The sequence below is a fragment of the Lissotriton vulgaris genome, chromosome 3_1 (assembly GCF_964263255.1).
Source record: "Lissotriton vulgaris chromosome 3_1, aLisVul1.2, whole genome shotgun sequence".
In the NCBI taxonomy this organism is placed as follows: Eukaryota; Metazoa; Chordata; class Amphibia; order Caudata; family Salamandridae; genus Lissotriton; species Lissotriton vulgaris.
Genome location: NC_141689.1, coordinates 772,577,821 through 772,597,620, shown reverse-complemented (window position 1 = coordinate 772,597,620; position 19,800 = coordinate 772,577,821). Strand labels below are relative to the sequence as shown.

General features: G+C 44.4%; 1 protein-coding gene across 1 annotated transcript in view; it reads left to right on the top strand.

Annotated features, from left to right (window-relative positions):
- CEP120 (centrosomal protein 120) overlaps positions 1 to 19,800 on the top strand; it is a 375,016-nt gene that overhangs the window by 352,116 nt on the left and 3,100 nt on the right. Inside the window, exon 19 of the mRNA XM_086961084.1 lies at positions 3,167 to 3,312. Coding sequence (XP_086817210.1) covers positions 3,167 to 3,312 — 146 coding nt within the window. The remainder of the gene's footprint in view (positions 1 to 3,166; positions 3,313 to 19,800) is intronic.

The following is a 19,800-nucleotide window of genomic DNA, read 5'->3' as shown; positions in this document are numbered from 1 at the left end:
ATGTCTATCAACACTTTAGTTACTTACACCCACAACTCTACTACTCTTCGCCACCTCTCTCCATCGCAGTCTACTCCATTCTATGCCACTCCACTCCATGCCACTCAATGTTACGCCACTCTGCACAATATCACTTTGTGGCACTCCACACAGTGCCATTTTACACGACTCGACTATGCCCTTTTACTCCATGCCACTGTAGTCCATGCCACTCCATTCCACTCTGTCAACTCCAGTTAACTCTGTGCCACTCTGCTCAATCTATGCCAGTCTACTCTGTTCTACTCCATGCAACTCTCCACCACATCATTCCACTCTACTCCTCCCTAGCCACTCTACTCTGTACCACTGTATACTACACCACTCTACTGCACTCCACTCAACTCCACCCCACTCTATGCCACTTACTCTGTCAGTCCCCCCTATAGCAATCTACTCCACGCCACTATACTCTACACTACTCTGCACCACTCCATGCCACTCTTTCATTCTTCTCAACCTGACTCCACCTTATGCCACTCTATGCTACTCCACCTTAGTGTATGCCACTCTACACCTTTCTCCTCTTCTCCACTCCTCCATGCTAGTCTAAGCCGCCACATGCCACTCGATTTTACACAATGCCACTCAGCCATTCCAATCTCCACCTCTCCATTCCACTCTAGGTGTCTCTAGCCACTCTACCCTACTGTATGCTACTCCACTCTACTGCACTCCATTCAACTCTCTAGGCCACTCACTGTATGCTACTCCACTCTATAGCAATCTACTCCATGCCACTCTACTCTACACCTCTCTGCACCACACCACGTCTCTCTATGCCATTCTTCTCAACTTTACTCCACCATATGCCACTCTATGCTACTCCACCCTAGTGTATACCACTCTAAACCTTTCTACTCTACTCCCCTCCTCTCCATGCTATTCTGCTACTCCACTCTACAACGCTCTCTGCCACTGTACTCCATTTCAATTTATGCCACTCCATGATACTCCACTCTACACCACTCTTCTCTGTTCCACTCTACTATATGCTATGCCATTTTGCGCCACTCCACTCTGTCACTCTACTCCATTCTACTCTACACCACTCATGTCTACGAAACTCTACACCACTCGACTCTACTCTACACCACTCTAGGCCACTCTACTCAACTCTGTGCCACTCTATTCTACGACACACAGCTCCACTCTGCAGCACGCTGCTCCACTACACACAATGCCACGCTATGCCACTCCACTCTGACACGCCATTCCGTTTTACGCCTCTCCTCTCCCCTCTTTACCAATCTACTCCACCTCACTCTAAACCACTCTACTCTACGCTATACTATGCTGCTCTACCCCACTCCACCCAAGTCTGTCACTCCACTCGATGCCACTCAACTTATCTTCATGCTACTCTACGCCACTCCACTCTGTTTCACTCTGTCAGTCTACTCCTCTCCACCTTACTCTGCACCACTCTAATCTAAGCAGTGCCATTCTACGTCACACCACTCCATGCAACTCTACTCCACTGCGCTACTCCATTCTACACTAATCCACCCTACCCTACACTACTCCACCCTGCACTACTCCACCCTGCACTACTCCACCCTGCACTACTCCACCCTGCACTACTCCACCCTGCACTACTCCACCCTGCACTACTCCACCCTGCACTACTCCACCCTGCACTACTCCACCCTGCACTACTCCACTATGCCTCTCCACTATGCCTCTCCACTATGCCTCTCCACTCTGCCTCTCCACTCTGCCTCTCCACTCTGCCTCTCCACTCTGCCTCTCCACTCTGCCTCTCCACTCTGCCTCTCCACTCTGCCTCTCCACTCTGCCTCTCCACTCTGCCTCTCCACTCTGCCTCTCCACTCTGCCTCTCCACTCTGCCTCTCCACTCTGCCTCTCCACTCTGCCTCTCCACTCTGCCTCTCCGCTCCACGCCACGCCTCTCCGCTCCACGCCTCTCCGCTCCACGCCTCTCCGCTCCACGCCTCTCCGCTCCACGCCTCTCCGCTCCACGCCTCTCCGCTCCACGCCTCTCCGCTCTATGCCTCTCCGCTCTATGCCTCTCCGCTCTATGCCTCTCCGCTCTATACCTCTCCGCTCTATACCTCTCCGCTCTATGCCTCTCCGCTCCACGCCTCTCCGCTCTACGCCTCTCCGCTCTACGCCTCTCCGCTCTACGCCTCTCCGCTCTACGCCTCTCCGCTCCACGCCTCTCCGCTCCACGCCTCTCCGCTCCACGCCTCTCCGCTCCACGCCTCTCCGCTCCACGCCTCTCCGCTCCACGCCTCTTCGCTCCACGCCTCTCCGCTCCACGCCTCTCTGCTCCACGCCTCTCTGCTCCACGCCTCTCTGCTCCACGCCTCTCTGCTCCACGCCTCTCTGCTCCACGCCTCTCTGCTCCATGCCTCTCCGCTCCACGCCTCTTCACTCAATGCCTCTCCATGCCATGCCTCTCCACGCCATGCCACTCCACTCTACTCTTCGCCTCTAGCTTTTAGCTATGCTGAACAGCTTCCACGCTGCTGTACAACATGGCTAAAAGACATCGGTAAAGCCAATAGTTCTCGTATAGGAGAGACCTAGTGGCGATGCCAGTGCTTGTTTTAAAAAGTCTTTTCAGATCCAGATCGAAGTGCAACCAGTTCCCGAACAGAACACACATTAAGAATAACGTGCAAGTAATTTTACAGTTGATAACCAAAGCAAATACAATGATTACATCCTAACACTGACCATTTCGTCCAGAAGTGGTGTTGTAAGCAGGTCCCACTCTGTGTGGACAGAGTTTTAGTTTCCTAAGATCGTGGGAGAGAATAGCAATGATTGGAGTCAATGGGGCATTGTTCTCTTCCAATCTGTAGTATGGAAATGCGCCTCATTTCTGACGTCTGTCTTTATTGCACAGGCCCCTCGAGTGGATGTAGACGTGGTCTGCCAGTGTCTTGCTTAGTTTAGTGATATGAAAAGGACATGTAATATGTTTTATTTTTACTCAGGAGGGTTGCATACCTCTTTCAAATGATGGAGTCTAGAGTGTTACATTGACATGTCTCCTGCATAACATTTTCATATAATTTTGTCTGGTTGGGTAATGAAATACAGTAATTAGAAAAGTATTCTATGGGTAAAATTCTGCTGATATTTACTTATATTGCAGCGGGAGCAAGAGAATGCTGTGGCCCGCCTTAAGAAGCAGCAGCAAGAACTGGAACAAATGAGGCTGCGTTATTTGGCTGCAGAGGAAAAGGAAGTGGTGAAAACAGAGAGGCAAGAACTATCAGAAATCCGAAATGAACTAAATAGGTAAAACATTTCTGCATTTGTATGTACTATTTTTAGGACTAATGATATTGCATGGACAGCATTCACTGATTAAGAAAGTATGCCGTGTCACCAAGGGATTTGTTCAGTACAGTAACTGGAATTGAAGGAAAACAATTAGTTCGGCAAAGTATTTAAACAAAAAAAAAGAATGCAATTGGAGAATACATTTTCCCTGTAATGACCCCTAGGTCGCTTAGATACCTTCTCACCAGCTTCGTGTTTTCTCACCTCTTGTAGTTCAAACTTCTGAATATATTTCTCGAATGTTACTTTTTACTGGCATCGTAATCTCAACTGTTGTAATTATTAACATATTACAATCTGTCTACCTGCATATCCGAGATAATACAGACACACACACACCCCTCCCCCTCCCCCAAAAATGTTCCATGATAGTTGCTGAGTCAGAGGTATCTTCTTTTACCCCATAATTGTGTTATTTTCGAAAATTCCCGCAACATCTCTAAAGAATTTAGTGTAATAAAAATTTTGAAATTTCTAAGAGGAGAGGAAATTTGGAAAACTATTGAAATGCATATTTTTGAAGCTGCAACATCGCTAAACCGCGTTTTGTACTGGAAATAAGCATCCAAGGACCGGTTTCGGGGTTTCACTCCTCATCAGCCAGGATAGCTTGACTCCAGGGGCATGGAGAGCACAGGACCCATGTCTGGGCATACCCGTCCCACTCGGGGTGACACATGCAAAAAGAACAATTGATAGATAGAATGCAGAACAATGTCATACATTCACCCCAGTACAGAGATCTGGGCCTAAATCCATAGTTGTTTTGCTCCCCATGCCATCCTAGTTTGAACCCAGCCATATCCAAATCAGTCTTGACTCTGCGCCCAATCGTAACCGTCCAGCTCGAACTGCCAGGCCAGGTCCTCCCTTGACCGGAAACAAGCATCCTAGGACTGAGGCACTTTCGTCTCATGAGGTCATCTGAAGTCCTGTTTTTCTTTCATTTTCTCTCCTCACTGCAGATTGATCATTTATTGTCCACACGGTCGGTAGAGTACCACAGGCTGAAGGCTTTGGCTATTTTAATTGGGGCATGGCTGTTCACATAGTTTTTCCAGAAAAGTGTTGAAGTTGTTCAGAACGTGTAAGATATTGGGTTGCTGGTCGAGAGGGGTGTAACCTTACTCAAGCAGGAACCACAAACCTTGTCAGGGCAAAGTCACGGCCAAACCCTAATTTAACCTATGCTCAAACCTTGGGTAGCTTGGCAAAGAGCAGTAAGGCTTTACTCGGAGGCAACATCTAAAGTATTTGTGCATCACTTCCAACTGTAACACAGTGAAAACATACCACAACAAGGATCCCACACCAGGTTAGAACAATAGAGTACGTTTTCAATAAATAAAACAAGACCAAAATGACAAAAATGCAATCAACAGAACTGAAAATGTGTATTTAAAAAAAAGAAGAAAATTGCACCAAAAAGCACAAACCGCCAACTGTGGATATCTGGTCTCACCAGACAGTAACAAAGAACAAAGTGCGTAGGATGGAGCTGGCTACAAGGACTTACTTAGGCCTGCTGAACAAGAGTACCTAAAATACTGGTTGCAGAGCATTGTGTAATCCTGTGTCGAGGATGCCTTGCGCAGCCAAAGCAATACCTCAGTTCCGAGGAACTACAAGGCTGCAGTGCGATGTCCTGCATGGTCGTTTAGAATCCCATTGACGAGGGCTTGCGGTGTGAAGTCCAGCGTCGAGGATGCATCACACAGCCGAGAAAAATGTTCGTTCCGAGGAGGTGCAGGACTGAAACGCAAGATCCTACATTATCTTCAAGAATCCGATCAACAAGAGCTTGCTATGCAGAGTCCAGTGTTGAGGATGTGGTCCACAGCAGAGGAGATGCGTCTGTTCCAAAGAACTGCAAGGCTGTGATGTGGAGTCCTGGAGCCAGGAATGGTCCACGCAGCAGAGGTGATGTGGCAGTTTCACTAGGGTTTGTAATGTGCAGCAGAGGGGATGCGTCTGTTCTGCTGGATCCACAGAGGGGCTTGCAGAGTACCTTCAGTCCTACCTCCAAGGATTCAGGTCTGGGGTTGCACCAATTGACCGGGTAGGACTCGCAGTTGCAGAGTCCAGGGGCTGGTTACAAGAGAATTGGCCCTTGGAGTCACTCTGGTGGTCCTGGGTACATGTTTGAGGTCTAGTCCTTCTCATCCAGTCAGGAGGGCAGTAGAGCATGCAGTCTTCAGGGCAGCAGAGTAGCAGTCCAGTAGATCAGTAGTTCTTTCAGCAGTCCTTCATTTTTCCTCAATTGTCTAAAGTTCATTTTCTGCTTTGTTTAAAAGTATATACAGTGGTTGTGGAAGGCAATCCCTCAAGATAGTCACACGGGTATTAGTTTTGGCTCGGAATATTTCATCCTCAGTCCATTCTTAAAATGCACTTATCAAGTTCTTTGGGGATAAATAGTTCATATTATCTTCTTAAAAATAAAAATTCTTTGTGAAGCCCCCTTTCTGTGCTGTATGCTTACTTTCTATTTATGAGCTCTTCACCCCTAGCAGGACAGGTTATCGTAAAGAAAATGAGTGTGACTCCACCTTTGCTTGAACAAAGTATTTTCAGTTTCATTTGCCTAGATATCTGTTCATCCAGTTCCACTTTTCTTGGACTGTCAGTTGTTGTTTTCAGCAAATAATTATTTCAACAGGAGAATGTTATCCTTAGTTGCAAACATTTCTGTCTGAATTCCCTGAAGTAAGTTGGTTATCTCAGATGAGCCCATTTTCCTACCAAAATTTGATTACCAGTGTCTGTCGCCTAGAATCCCTTTTTCTATCAAGAGTAGCTACTGTCCATGAAGGTTGCTCCTCCTGGACTTGCTGATTTGCTTTTTTCATTTGTGCGCAACAGAAGAATGTGAAAATTGATGTAGCAGAAATCAAAGTTAAGACTGATTAGGAAGAACGGTTATTTAACACCTTCAGCGCGGCGCGAATTTTTGCGCTGTGCTGAAGGTTCTAATGAGCCAACGGGCTAATGACGGAACGGTTCCGTCATGAGCACAGCTCAACCGATGCTCATGACGGAACCGTTCCGTCATGAGCATTGAAGGGGTTAATGGGAGGTCTCTTTGATCGTTTCTTCCAGGAAACTTGATAGATGATAATAAGCTGTATGAACGGTAGACTTTGTTCAGTGCCTGTGCACGTTCTGGGATTTAGTTTTTAGTTGCTTATTACAGTTTGTGTTTAGTACACCACCTGCATTGCAGTTTTTAAATGTTTTTATTTGCTTTCAAATGAGTTATCTTTCTGCAGGAGACCCATGCAAGTGCTGACTGGCATTACACCTCACTTCCTCTTCATCAGACATGTAGAAGTAGCTGTCCCTAAAAGCATATGTTCTTTGGTCTTATGTTTTGTTTGGTTGCCTTTATGCTGGTGGTGGGGACATTTCCAACTGTAGAGAACAAGAGTAGTTAGATTGAGTGAGCGACATTTGAGTCCGGATATTTCCAGGTTATTTGCTTTTGCCTAGATGTAAAATGTTGCCTTGAAGATTCTCCGTATCTACAGCTGTGGTATCTTGTCTTTTGTCTTGGGTATATTTGGTACTTTACAGCCCAGAATAAAGGTGGAATTCAGCAATATATTTGTTGTGTAAGGTGTTTGGCCATTTATTGAACCAAATAATTGTGATACTTATAATTATTATTTGAGCCGTCAACAGTGTCTCACATCTGGCTTCTCAGCGAACTCCACCTCTTGGTCAACATTTAAGAAAATGCTTTTTTTGTAAACCCTTAAACATAGATTTCTGGGGCATCTTATACAGCAGTCTAAAGTACTCTTTTATCTTTCAACATTTAACTTGAATTGAAAAATACCCTCTTGTCGTATTATTTAGGGCCTAATTACAATGTCGCTCGGAAAGGCTCCAAATGCCATTCGGTTTGACCCAACCCGTGTGGGAAAGCCAAGTTTCCGACCAACTCTGAAACATTTCCGACTGACCGATTACGATACAAGGTAGTCAGTTGGTCATTCCGTATCGGTTCTGACCGACTTTCGGAGAGTCTGAGTCGAATCGCAGAGCTCTATGGACCACGTTTCAACCGACCAATTACCATGTCTGATTCCGACAGCCGATCCGACTAGGATCATGACATGGATCGGCTGTCGGAAACCGACTTTTGGGGCCCGTAGTAGGCCTCCCTTCACCTGGGGCCTCCAGTGGGGACCCGTGAGGGTACCCATGAGTCCCCTGTTCCCAACCATGTACAGTGTGCCTTTCCCCCTGTTACTGCCCGCCACAGGGTGAAAGGTTTTCCGCACCCACCCCTTTTTTCAATGGGAGTCTGTGTTGTCGGTCGGAACACAGACTCCCATTGGAGTCAATGGGAGTCTGACCGAACGGTGTATGGAACCATCGAAATCGGTCGATCGGACTCCCCGAACCAGTGTCGGTCGGAAACCATTTCCACAAGGAGTCGGTCGGTCGAATGCTTTCCGACTGACATCGTAATGAGGCCCCTAGTGTTCAGGCATTCTGTAGAAAAATTGAGTAGGGATACCAAATGACACCTTTGGTAATTCTTTTATTTATTTTGAAAGAGATTCTAATTTTTCACACTTTCTAAATGGACTAATTATTTAGTTGTTTCATAGACACAGAGGAGTGCTTTACCTTGCACTATGAGTGTTTTCCTCTTTATTGAAACAGATGGTTTTGTGTTGCGTTATCCAATATTACAGATTAATGTGGACCCTTCCACATGAATCATTGATAGCTGCTTCTTTATGCTCCAGTGTATCCTTCAATTTCCACATACATCACTCTCCAAGTCCCTCTTGTCCGCGATTGGAAAGCTTGTGGCACCTGAATCTTTTAGGATGGACTCCTATCATTCCAAATTCAGGGCACTATTAAAATCACAATGCACATGTAACTAAAAAACCAACTGTGACCAATCGAGACAATATTGGGGTCATTCACACAAGTTTCAAATGTACAGTAGTATCTATGCCTGGTAACACCTTTTGACATTGAGCCATAGAACCATCCACTTCACCTCCCCTCTGGCACATTTTACAACATGGATTCCGCTTTGATGTGAGCTACTGAGGAAATTAGAGATATAACTGACAACGGTGGCAAAGCTGCCCTCGTTCTTTAAGACTTGTCGTTAGCTAAGCACACTGTCAATCACAAGTACTGCTGGCCAGTTTGGAGAGTATAGGAGTCAGTGATAATTCTCTGACTGTTATGATCTTTTCTAGCCGGTCGAGAAACATCAGTTGCTCTTGGTAATTTCATCTCCAAGTCCTTCTCTGTCCCGTGTTTCCGGTTCCAAAGGACTCAGCTCAGTTTAATGTGTATGTTACCACTCTGGCAAAGATAATGCACTCCTTTGGGTTCTCTATAGTTTCCTATGCTGATGACACCCAGATAGTGTACTCCATTTCCACCGATGTGCTTGCGGTAGCCAAACGATTCCGCAATTGTATGCAGGAGGTGAATAAATTGATGAATAAACTTAATATAGGTAAAACTAAGGTTTTTATTTGCCCACGATACCTCATTCTGGTCCCCCATGTGGTGGCCTCCGGATCTTGGTAATCTGCCCTGTTCATTTAGGAATGGTAAAAATCTCGAAATCTGTTATGATGACAAGCTAACTTTTACAATCCATATCAGCCAAGTTACTTCGACATGTTTCAATCTTCTGAAAACCTTAAGGAAAATATTTCCTTGTATTTTTTTTCGAACAAGAGACCTGTAATAGTTGCCCTTTTATTATCTAGAATTGATCACTGCAATACTCTGTATGTTGGTCTATAACAGCGATTGTTGAATAAACTCTAATTCTTACTAAATGCCCCTGCCTCGCTTTTGTTAAACATCGCTAAATTCCAGTCCGCCTCTTAGGCAATTGTCAATCTACACTGGCTGCCAGTAAAAAACGGGTTGCTTCTATGGCTTGCTGTGTGGCTCATAAAGCACTGCCAGACTTAGGACCGGGCTATCCGAAGTCAAGGTTTGGCTGGTATGTTCCCAGTAGAACAGTGTGCTCTGCCTTATCTAAGAATTCAAGGGTTCCAAAGTTTAAAAGGGCTGTTTGAGGTGGGAATAGATTTTGATCCTTGATAATCAACCTAACATCTGGTCGACTGCCTGGTGGCCTGTAACTCTTGGTACCGCACCTTGCCCCAGACCAAGGGTTAAAAACCTTGGTATTTGGTTTGACAAGAAGCTGTCCTATGACAGCAAAATCATGGCTCTCACAGGGAAATGCTTCGAATTCTAAAGTCCCGGAAAAAATGGTCTGCTTCAGACAGAATTTGCAAATAAAACTGTGTCCAGGCCTTAATCATGTCTAGGATGGACTACTGCACTGTTGTTGCTAGGTGTGTCACAGACCCGTTTGAAGAGACTCCAAGTGCAAAATGTGGTGGTGCTCCTTCTGCTGAATCTCCCCAACACACCACCATGGGGGGTCACTCTCCAAGCTGCACTGGCTTCCACTGCAGCAGAGACGCTCTTTCAAAACCTTGTGCTGTTGCTGCAAGGTTTTTGTGAATAAGGACCACAGTACTTGCATTCTCTTATCAAACCTTATGTTCCACTTAGGTACTTCAGATCTCCTGATGCCATGCTAGCTAGCATCCCAAACGTTAAGAGTGTACATTGGCGGTAGATCCTTCAGCTATCTAGCTCCTAAAATCTGGAACTCTCTCCCGCTGTCAGTCAGGTCCCTTTGGAATTCCTCTTCCGGAAAAATGTAAAAACCTGGTTGTTCAGGCTGAGCTGATTCAACAGTAACCAATGCATGTGCGACCTACAGGAGCTGGACCTTCAGCATTGGAACACTTCGTTTTGAATTGGCTATGCGCTTTATAAGTCACACTATTATTATTATAATTATACTATCCCCTGGAAAAATGTGGAACAAGCTACCCATGAGTTTAAAAACGGAGTCCAACTTAATTAATTTTAGTAAAGGGATTAAAACCTGGCTTTCCTCAATCTAACTTTTCCATAAACTAAGACTTCTTACCAGCCCCATGACGCCCAAGGGCATTTGCGGCCTTTATGAAATTAAACCTAAACATATTAAATATGCGGTTTCAAACAGCTAACCTGTGCACCGCCAAGTAATTTTTGGGACTGCCCCTAGATATGTGTAAAAATTGACAGAAATATTTATGAGAAAAAATAAAGTTTCCTTCTAGGTAGATGTTATGACCAGATTCTCAGACCAGATAGAACCAGCTCACCAGAGCAACACCAATCTGGCCAAAACGTAACCACCTCCCTCCTCAGGACCCATCTATCCAGGCACCTGGGTACCTACCTGAGGATGGGGAACTCGCAATATACAAGCTCATATCATTCGAAACACCACTAAATCTATAGGGATTACTAGGAATACTCACTGATTACTAAGGACGTCCATGCCCTACACCACACTCATACCTCATAGTCTCGTGACCACATGGGTCCAGACTAATATACCCTGGGGAAGTTCTGATTATTTACCATTACACACTGATCACCATCAGTGCTCACTCGACACGCAATCCGGCGTGTCTACACACTAGGCTGCAGCCCTAGTGCTCTCTATATTTCATACATACACAAGCCACAATCTTGTGGGTATACATACTGACCACAATCCGTGCTCTCACGAACGCCACTTTCCCTAGAGGCGATCTCATTACACACCGTATCCCCCCGGTGCTCTCTCAAGCCACAATCATGTGGGTATACACACTGACCACAATCAGTGCTCTCACTAACGCCGCTACACAACGACGATCACTTTCCTATGAATACCTTCAGCTCTATCTCTCTCTCTATGTTGGGAAGTCTCTCTCACTATTCACTAAAGGTTTGCTACTACAATAATATTATGGGATGGCCGAATCACTTAGTATACTAATGTTCCTCTAGCCCAAGGGCTCCTCTCTCTCCCTAATTATTCAGTGGCTACTTACCGGATCAGGGGCAGCATCTGTTCTGGCTGTAACACCTGACTAGAAGGAAAGGTTACCTGTGCTTTAAGAACAAGAGACACACACTGTATGCAAGAGTTATTTCCTGATTTAAACGCTCTCTATCATAAGAACAACACATGCACACTGGTTCACTAAGAACTGGGGTATCTTTATTACAATAACAATAGAAAAGGATTCATACACAGATCTGCGGGGTCTCTGTAACTAACAGGAACTATAAATAGACTGCACACCGCTGAAAGAAAAGGATTAGACATATAACAGGGACAAGGTTATCTGCGGGGTCTCTGTAACTAACAGGAACTGTAACACACCGCTGAAAGAAAAGGGATTAGACATACAATAGCCTAGGGAATAAAGACAAGATTAAGGTGTAAGTGTAAAGCGGACTAGTTTAGACTACCTCACTTATTAGAAGGAATATTTCTCTCTCTCTCTGGTAGGATCAGGGCTCTCTGTCTCTCCCTCCGTCACCACAGCTTCACGCCTCTGGCTCAACTGCTTCAGCTGACAGCCTCAACTCCTCCATCTGCTTTAATGCATTCTGATAAACTGGCAGCCCCCAGCTGAAAGTTCCAGCTTTGTTCATATGACTGCTCTCTCCAGCTTCAGCAATCATCTGCCTTCTTTCTCCATTCCAGAAAACCAATAGAACTGAACTGTACTCTGCAGCTCCAGCAAACATCCTACTCTCCACTCTTCAAGAACCAAACTGACCACTCCTCCTCTCCTGCAATTCGCTAATATGGAATCCTCTCCTCTAGTGGAAAGCTCCAGCCAGTAGCCTCCTCCCACCAGGTCCATGCACCTGGCTCCTTGCTCTAGACGCTCTCTCAGTGATCAGCTGCTTGTTTCGTCTAGAGACCTGAGCCCAGGGACACTTCTTGATTAGATTCAGCTCTGGTCGGTTCTCTCCGGTTCGCTTAGGACGAACAACAGCTCAAAACCAAAATATTACCTTTCCCCTTCAAGCATCTCAGCTCTGCAGGGACAGAAAGCAAAATGGAGTCTCTCTAGTTCTGGGCCTTGTAGGCCTGAGAAGGATGAAATAACCCTTAGCTCTGTCAGAGTACCTACACAAACCATACCAATGTGTAATATAAAGTCAGGACCACAGGATCCACCCTCTACTATAGGCAGGATAATGAAAGGACACATAATTATGTCAAAGGCAATAGATGGATTAGAGTCAAGAATAAGGGATCTATCATCATATAAAGCAGCTATCCTCTTCTAGGAAGAACACAGAGAGTCCGCCTACCACCGTACAAGTCAGAGGCCTCCGAAGTCATCTGTGGCGTCCCTCAAGGATCATCTCTGAGCCCCACCCTCTTCAACGTCAACATGAGCCCCCTCGCGCCCATCGTACGCAAACACAACCTCAGCATAATCTCCTACGCCGACGACACCCAGCTGATCCTCTCCCTGACCAACGACCCCACCGCCGCCAGAGCCAACCTGCACGAAGGGATGAAAGAGGTAGCCGAGTGGATGACGACCAGCCGCCTGAAACTGAACTCGGACAAGACGGAGGTCCTCATCCTGGGCCCCTCACCCTCCGCCTGGGACGACTCCTGGTGGCCTCCCGCCCTGGGCACCGCACCCAAACCGACAGACCATGCACGCAACCTGGGCTTCATCCTGGACTCCTCCCTCTCCATGACCAGGCAAGTCAACAACGTCTCCTTGGCGTGCTTCAACATCCTACGCATGCTACGGAAGATCTTCTGGTGGATCCCCACCGAGACCAGGAAGATCGTCACCCAGGCCCTCGTCACCAGCCGACTGGACTACGGCAACGCCCTCTACGCCGGTACCACCGCCAAGCTCCAGAAGAGACTCCAGCGGATCCAGAACGCCTCAGCCAGACTCATCCTCGACATCCCACGAACCAGTCACATCTCCGGACATCTGAAAGACCTTCACTGGCTCCCCGTCAACAAAAGAATCACCTTCCGCCTCCTCACCCACGCACACAAAGCCCTACACGACCAAGGCCCGAGTTACCTCAACAGCCGAGTCAACTTCTACGCTCCCAAACGCCACCTCCGATCAGCCAACCACGCCCTCGCCGCCGTCCCCCGCATCCGAAGAGCGACTACAGGAGGAAGGTCCTTCTCCTACCTGGCTGCCAAGACCTGGAACTCCCTGCCGACCGACCTGCGCCTGACCCAAGACCACCTCTCCTTCAGGAAGAAGCTGAAGACCTGGCTGTTCGAGCAGTAGCGCCCCCCCCCCCCCCCCCCCCCCCCCCAGCGCCTTGAGACCCTACGGGTATGTAGCGCGCTTTACAAGTGTCATTGATTGATTGATTGATAGGTCTGGAAAAAGGGCTTAAAAGAGCCAACACAAGGTAAGAATACAGATGATGGATGTGAGCAAGCTTAAAGTCTTCATCACTCCGAAATAGAGCCAAAAATCCTGTCAAGACAGTAGATGAGTGATATGTGTCTGCCAAATTACAAGGAAGGAGGATAGAAAAGGGGGAAGCAAAGCTTGCTATAAAGGCTGTAAAATTGCACATGAAATTACGGACATAAGCAAAATGACCAGGATCTGTTCATGAATTAATGAACAGTTCAAGATGAGGTGATTGTTCAATTACTGTTTTGGCTGAACCCACTGATTTCCAGCACACGTCTTCGGGAATTTGGAATGAAGCACTAGAGTTACCCTTGTTTACCTTAAACGAGAATACATAATGCGAAATGTGTAAGTCAATTAAAGAAATTAATAGTAGTTAATAGTGCCTGTTGCATTCTTCTGGTCTGTCCCGATCTCTTTAGTTCAGACTTTCCTTGGCTGCACAATAAATTAATAATGTTTTTAATCGGGTGATCCTTAATCTCATAACGTTGTTTTGCGTTGGTGGATGTAATGTACACTTCAGATGCTGATTACGTATATTGAAGAAGCATTGAATGCTACGTTTTGGAGGCACATTCATCCATGGCTTTCCATTACCAGCTGGATATCGTCATGTTTTGCAGTCTGAAATTATTCAAATGCTTTCCTCCCAAAGGGACAGCTGCAGTCTGTTGTGGCCGGTGATCACAATTTACTTCTTCCAAGTGGCCTCCACTTTTCTCAGTTTTATCTTACAATTTTATAGCTGTGCAACTGAAGAATGTTTTTGTCAGGAACAAAGAGATTGAAAATGTTGGCCTGTGCCAAGTGACTAAACACCTCTCACAGTCTGTGCATCATACTTCTGTCCATCAGCTCTTTTTCACTTTAGACACTTTTTATAACCTAGTCAGAGAGAGTGCCTGCTTCAATCATGAAAACCTCTCTGCATCCATCTACATACATTGCATGTTGGTGGCTGGGAAGGGCCCAGAAAGCAGGCAAGTCATACTGAGGCCTTCTAATGAAAGCACTCTTGCAGGCTTCAAGGACCAAAGTTTTCTCTCACCCACTGCAGCACCAGGGTTTTCTGTACTCAGTCCGCGCCATATTATAGTTCGAAAAACACTTTATTTCAATATTATGATAACAGAGGACTATACAATAACAATAATAATCACACGAAGAATAGCATTTTTATACAAATTGCCTAATTAGTAAGTAAATCTATTACAAATGCTTTAAAGAGAAAATATAGAATATACAGTTAAAGTCCTCATTAAAACATAGCGTTTGTATGGCTTTTTTTTCCACTGGTAAAAAGGGTAGAAAAAGTGAAAGATTCTAAAGGGAAAGGAAAAGACAGAAGAGATAGCTAAGATAAAAAACGATAGGAGGTATACTTTTAGAGCCTTACGAAAAGAGTATCATGAGATTACAGCAATCTTTGCCATAATATAAACATTGCAATAAAAATACTAGCTGGATGAACAATAAACTTTAGGAATCATGAAGGCTGGAAAATAACATTTGCATCAGAGACTGGAACGTGATGATCAGATAAATACGTAGTAAATGGTAGCCAGAGTAAATCTTTTTAAATTAAATTCTTGGTTGATTCTTTACGTTTTCTATATTGAGTAGGATTGTGGCAAAGCATGTTCCACCATCTAGAGAAAGAGACTCTTGTGGCATCTTTCCGGCTAGATTTAATTATTTGAATGGCAAAAAGTAATTCTACAAATTTTCAACTGTAAAATTATTTTTCCAAATATCTGAAGAACTACCATTATGGATCAGGGAAGGGCTCGGTCTGCAGTTGATGTAATATTTCTATCCAAAAGTTAGTACTGTTTGAATTTGTATTCATGGTTCATTAATTCAGAACCTTTATTATTAGTGTGAGCGCTCTAAGGAAATATAAACTCGGACTGCTCTGCTGACAGTGGTCCCAGTATAAAAACGTGTACACACATTTGCAAAGTTCAACAATGTGAGGCTACATATAATGCTCCCAAAATGCACTCTGTTTAGATGCATATATTTTCAGAAGCTTGAAAGAAAGATTGATGGTTCTTTGCTTTCAAAATAAAATGTTCACAAAACAATGCAACTAGAAAAAAAATGTTTCCCTCAACTATTATGAACATTTAGCTACCATTTCTTTGAAGCATCATTTAGTCAAATTTGTTGATGCATGCTAATATTTCCAAAAAATACTCATAATGGAAAATCAGTGCAAGCAGTTTGAAGAAGATTACGGGAAACATGAAAATAAACAAGCATCGACAAAACCAATAGGTCTTACATCTGTGTTCAGTCTTTTGGTTTTGTCATTGCATGCCTTGTTTTGACTTGGTTTTTGTAAAACTTTATTGTTGTGGGAGCTACTGGGTCCTCACCATTCTAACCAACATAAGCAAAAAAATAAAATATTTTTGAGTCACAAAAAGCATACATTGCCACAGTAGTTCCTAGCACTAAACAAAACTACTTTGTGTGCCTATATGCTCCTTGTGAAACAGCAGAATTCTGTCACTCACAGTGAAGCCAGTTGATAGATAGAGATCGAATTTGAATACAAATAAAAGGTCTTGGTTAACACTTGACCAAATTAGGGGCCCAAGTCTTAAAGAAAGCCACAAAAGTACCCCCATGGTATATATATGTCCTTGCATTAGTGTAGATTTACAGCTTTCATTAATTAACAAGAATTTACGGAAGTAGGCCTAGAAATCTTACTCCTAGAAAATATTTGTGAACTGCATTTTTGCACAAGCAAATATGCATGTATAGATTTGCCCATACGAAAATCATTTGAGCGTTCACAAGTTCACTTTCCCTCCAACCACTTTTTTCATAACCCTGGAGCAAATGTTGCTTCTGCCCTTGTCAGGAATACATTTCCAGCCATTCTCAGCATGAGAGAACTAGTGAAAACCCCTAAAACTTGTAAGTTAGTACGTTTGCTCGGATTTAGAAAGGCAGCCCAGTCCTGAATCTATTGCTTCCCGCTACCTCGAGCCCCAGTATGTAGATCTGTGCAAAGGCAGGAACATAAGGGAATTGCTAGTATTCAAAGTATGAGCTCTGGCATTATCAGAGAGCTTACATAATGATATTGTTGCCGTCATTTGTCGCTGCACTACATGGCACCAAAGGGACAAGCGGATTTTTTTAAAGGACAAGTAGATTTATGAAACAACCTGACCCATGGGCAAATAGATTTTTTATTAAATTCCACACCGTTCTTGATGCACGTATACAATTCCCTCAGCAATCCAATTCCCCCTGATAATTGTTCAATTTGATTATTTTGTGTGTTTATTGTGCCAAATAGGGGATTTTAAAAGTGCCTGTTATTAATGGAAGAGTTGGAAATAATCGATTTGATTAAAACAATTGAATTGCGGAGAGCAGGAGAAGAGAAAGATGTGGATTGTTGTGCTATGAAGACCGCATGTTGGAAATTAAATGGAGAAATACACAATTCTGCCAAAAGACCCCACCCCGTGAAAGGAGCACCATCTTCCTTAGACAACAAAGGCCAAATTTATTTCAAAGCAAAAGCAGAATGATATGTGAAAAAGTCAGGAAAATTCCCACCAAAAAATCTTTAGGTTTCCTTATCTCTGAGAGAGATTTATGTGCCCTCTTTTTTTGCAGAACAATCTTGTGAGCAAACGTAATGCTTTTTAAACACTGCTGATGAAGTTTAACTCGAAGCATTGATAGATAAAAACTACTGTTTGGGAGCTTCATCATTTTATTAGTGTCAAATCTGCCCCACCATGAAAGAAAGAAAGGTGACCATTGCTCAGACAAGGTGGATGTTTTGTTTTGGACAGCATATGATTTAGGATGAGTTGTGTCCTTTTTGGAATTGGAATAATGACTCCCTAAACGTTTGATGGCCGTGGAGTTCCATGTAAATCCGGAATCACTGAACATTTCTTTAAAAAAATATTTATTTAATGGTATGACTTCTGACATCAATATTTCATTTATTTCCAAAAACCATGGAACATTCTTTCAGTAGCTTAAAGAAGGCTGGAATGGAAGTGTTGCGCTCCAAAACATACAATAAAATATTATCAGTGTATGCAGTGAATTAAACTTTTATTTTCCCATTTTCATGGCCCTGAAATGAAGAGGATCTACAAAGGGTTTCTAAAAAAAGGCTCTAAGGATAAAATCAATTATAGTGGGGATAATGGAGAGCCTTGCCTATAAGTAAATTTAAAAATGAGGACTATAATCCATTAACAAAAATCGAAGTAGTAGGAGAGACATAAACCAGATCAGTAAGTTTCAAGATATCAGGACCAAACCCAAGCCACTGTAAGGCGTGTAACGTAAAGTCCCAGTTTACACAATTCAACGTCTTTTCCGCATCTGAAGTGATGTCCTAAATGGAAAAATTACTTTGTGAAGCAAGGTGAATAATGTCCAAAAATGTTTGAGAATTAATCAGAATATATTTACCTTTTCCAAAGCCTAACAGCTCTATGCTAATCAAATCTGTGATGTAGTCGTTTACACATAGGGCTGAAATGTTCACACATTTCCCGTAGCCTAGATTAATAAGAGAAATTAGCATTGCCACATTTGGTTAAGTCTTTATCTTTTTTTTAGGAATAAGGCGGAGCATTGTTCCCATGAAGGAACCACAGGCTTCGTTTCTGGAAAGAAAAAAATGAAATGAAAATAAATGCTAAATTAAGATATGGGAAAAGTGTGAGTAAAATTCAACAGAGAAACCATCTGGGTCAGGAGCCTTTTCCTTAGGTAATTTGGACATAGCAGCTTTAATTTCATGGATGAGAAAGGTTCATAGATTGATCCGGAGATCTAGTAATGGAATTATAAATGTTGTCCAATGCCTCCTCAGAAGTGGAATGCTCGGGTGTATATAACTGGTGATAAAGCACGCAAAAACACTCCTAAGTTTGAGAATGGTCCTGAATCATATCAATTTTTGACCTGGGCTTCCTTGCTTTCAAATATTTAGCCAAAAGCTTGCCAGCTTTGATTCAATCAATCAATCAATCAGGGAATTCGTGAAGTGCACTACATACCCGTGAGGGTCTCAAGGCTCGTGTTAAGTGGGGTGGGGGCTGCTACTGATCAAAGAGCCAGGTCTTGAGAAGTCTTCTGAAGGCCAGTAGGTCTTGGGTCTGTCGTAGGTTGGTGGGGAGGGTGTTCCAGGTCTTGGTGGCAAGGTGGGAGAAGAATATGCCGCCGGCGGATGTTTTAAGGGTGCAGGGGACCGTAGCGAGGGCGAGGCTGGCTGAGAGGAGGCTGCTGGTGGGGGTGTAGAAGCTGAGGCGTCTGTTGAGGTATGCTGGTCCAGCGTTGTGTAGGGCTTTGTGGGTGTGGAGTTTGAAGGTTATCCTCCTGTTAATGGGGAGCCAGTGTAGGTCTCTCAGGTGGGGGGAGATGTGGCTGCGTCGGGGGATGTCGAAGATCAATCATGCCGAGGTGTTCTGGATGCGTTGCAACCGTCTCAGAAGCTTGGTTGTTGTTCCTGTATAGAGTGCATTTCCGTAGTACAGCCTGCTGGTGATGAGGGCTTGGGTGACGGTTTTTCTTGTTTCGGAGGGGATCCACTTGAGCTCCTGCTGAGAATTCGGAGGGTGTTGCAGCAGGATGCGGAGACTGTGTTGGCCTGGTCGGTCATGGAGAGGGCGGAGTCGAGGATGACCCCTAGGTTGCGTGCGTGGTCAGTGGGTGCTGGAGCTGTTCCCAGGGAGGTAGGCCACAAGGGGTCATTCCAGGCTGAGTGGGTGGAGCCGAGGATGAGGACCTACGTCTTGTCAGAGTTAAGCTTCAGCCTGCTGTCCTTCATCCATTCAGCGACGGGCTTCATTCCCCTGTGGAGGTTGACTTTGGCGGTGAGGGAGTCTTTGGTGAGGGGATGATCAGCATTATTTTTTATCAACGTTTGAGATGCATTTTCAATAGATCATTTATTGTATTCCAATTTTGCCTGAATGTTACGTATAAATGTGGTGTTTTGACTTGAGGTATAATATCCATGCTCTAGCTTTTTAATAGAATTTAATAAAATGGAGGATTCTTTATGAACCCTGCTTTTTTTTGATGGCAATATAGTCCATAATCAAAC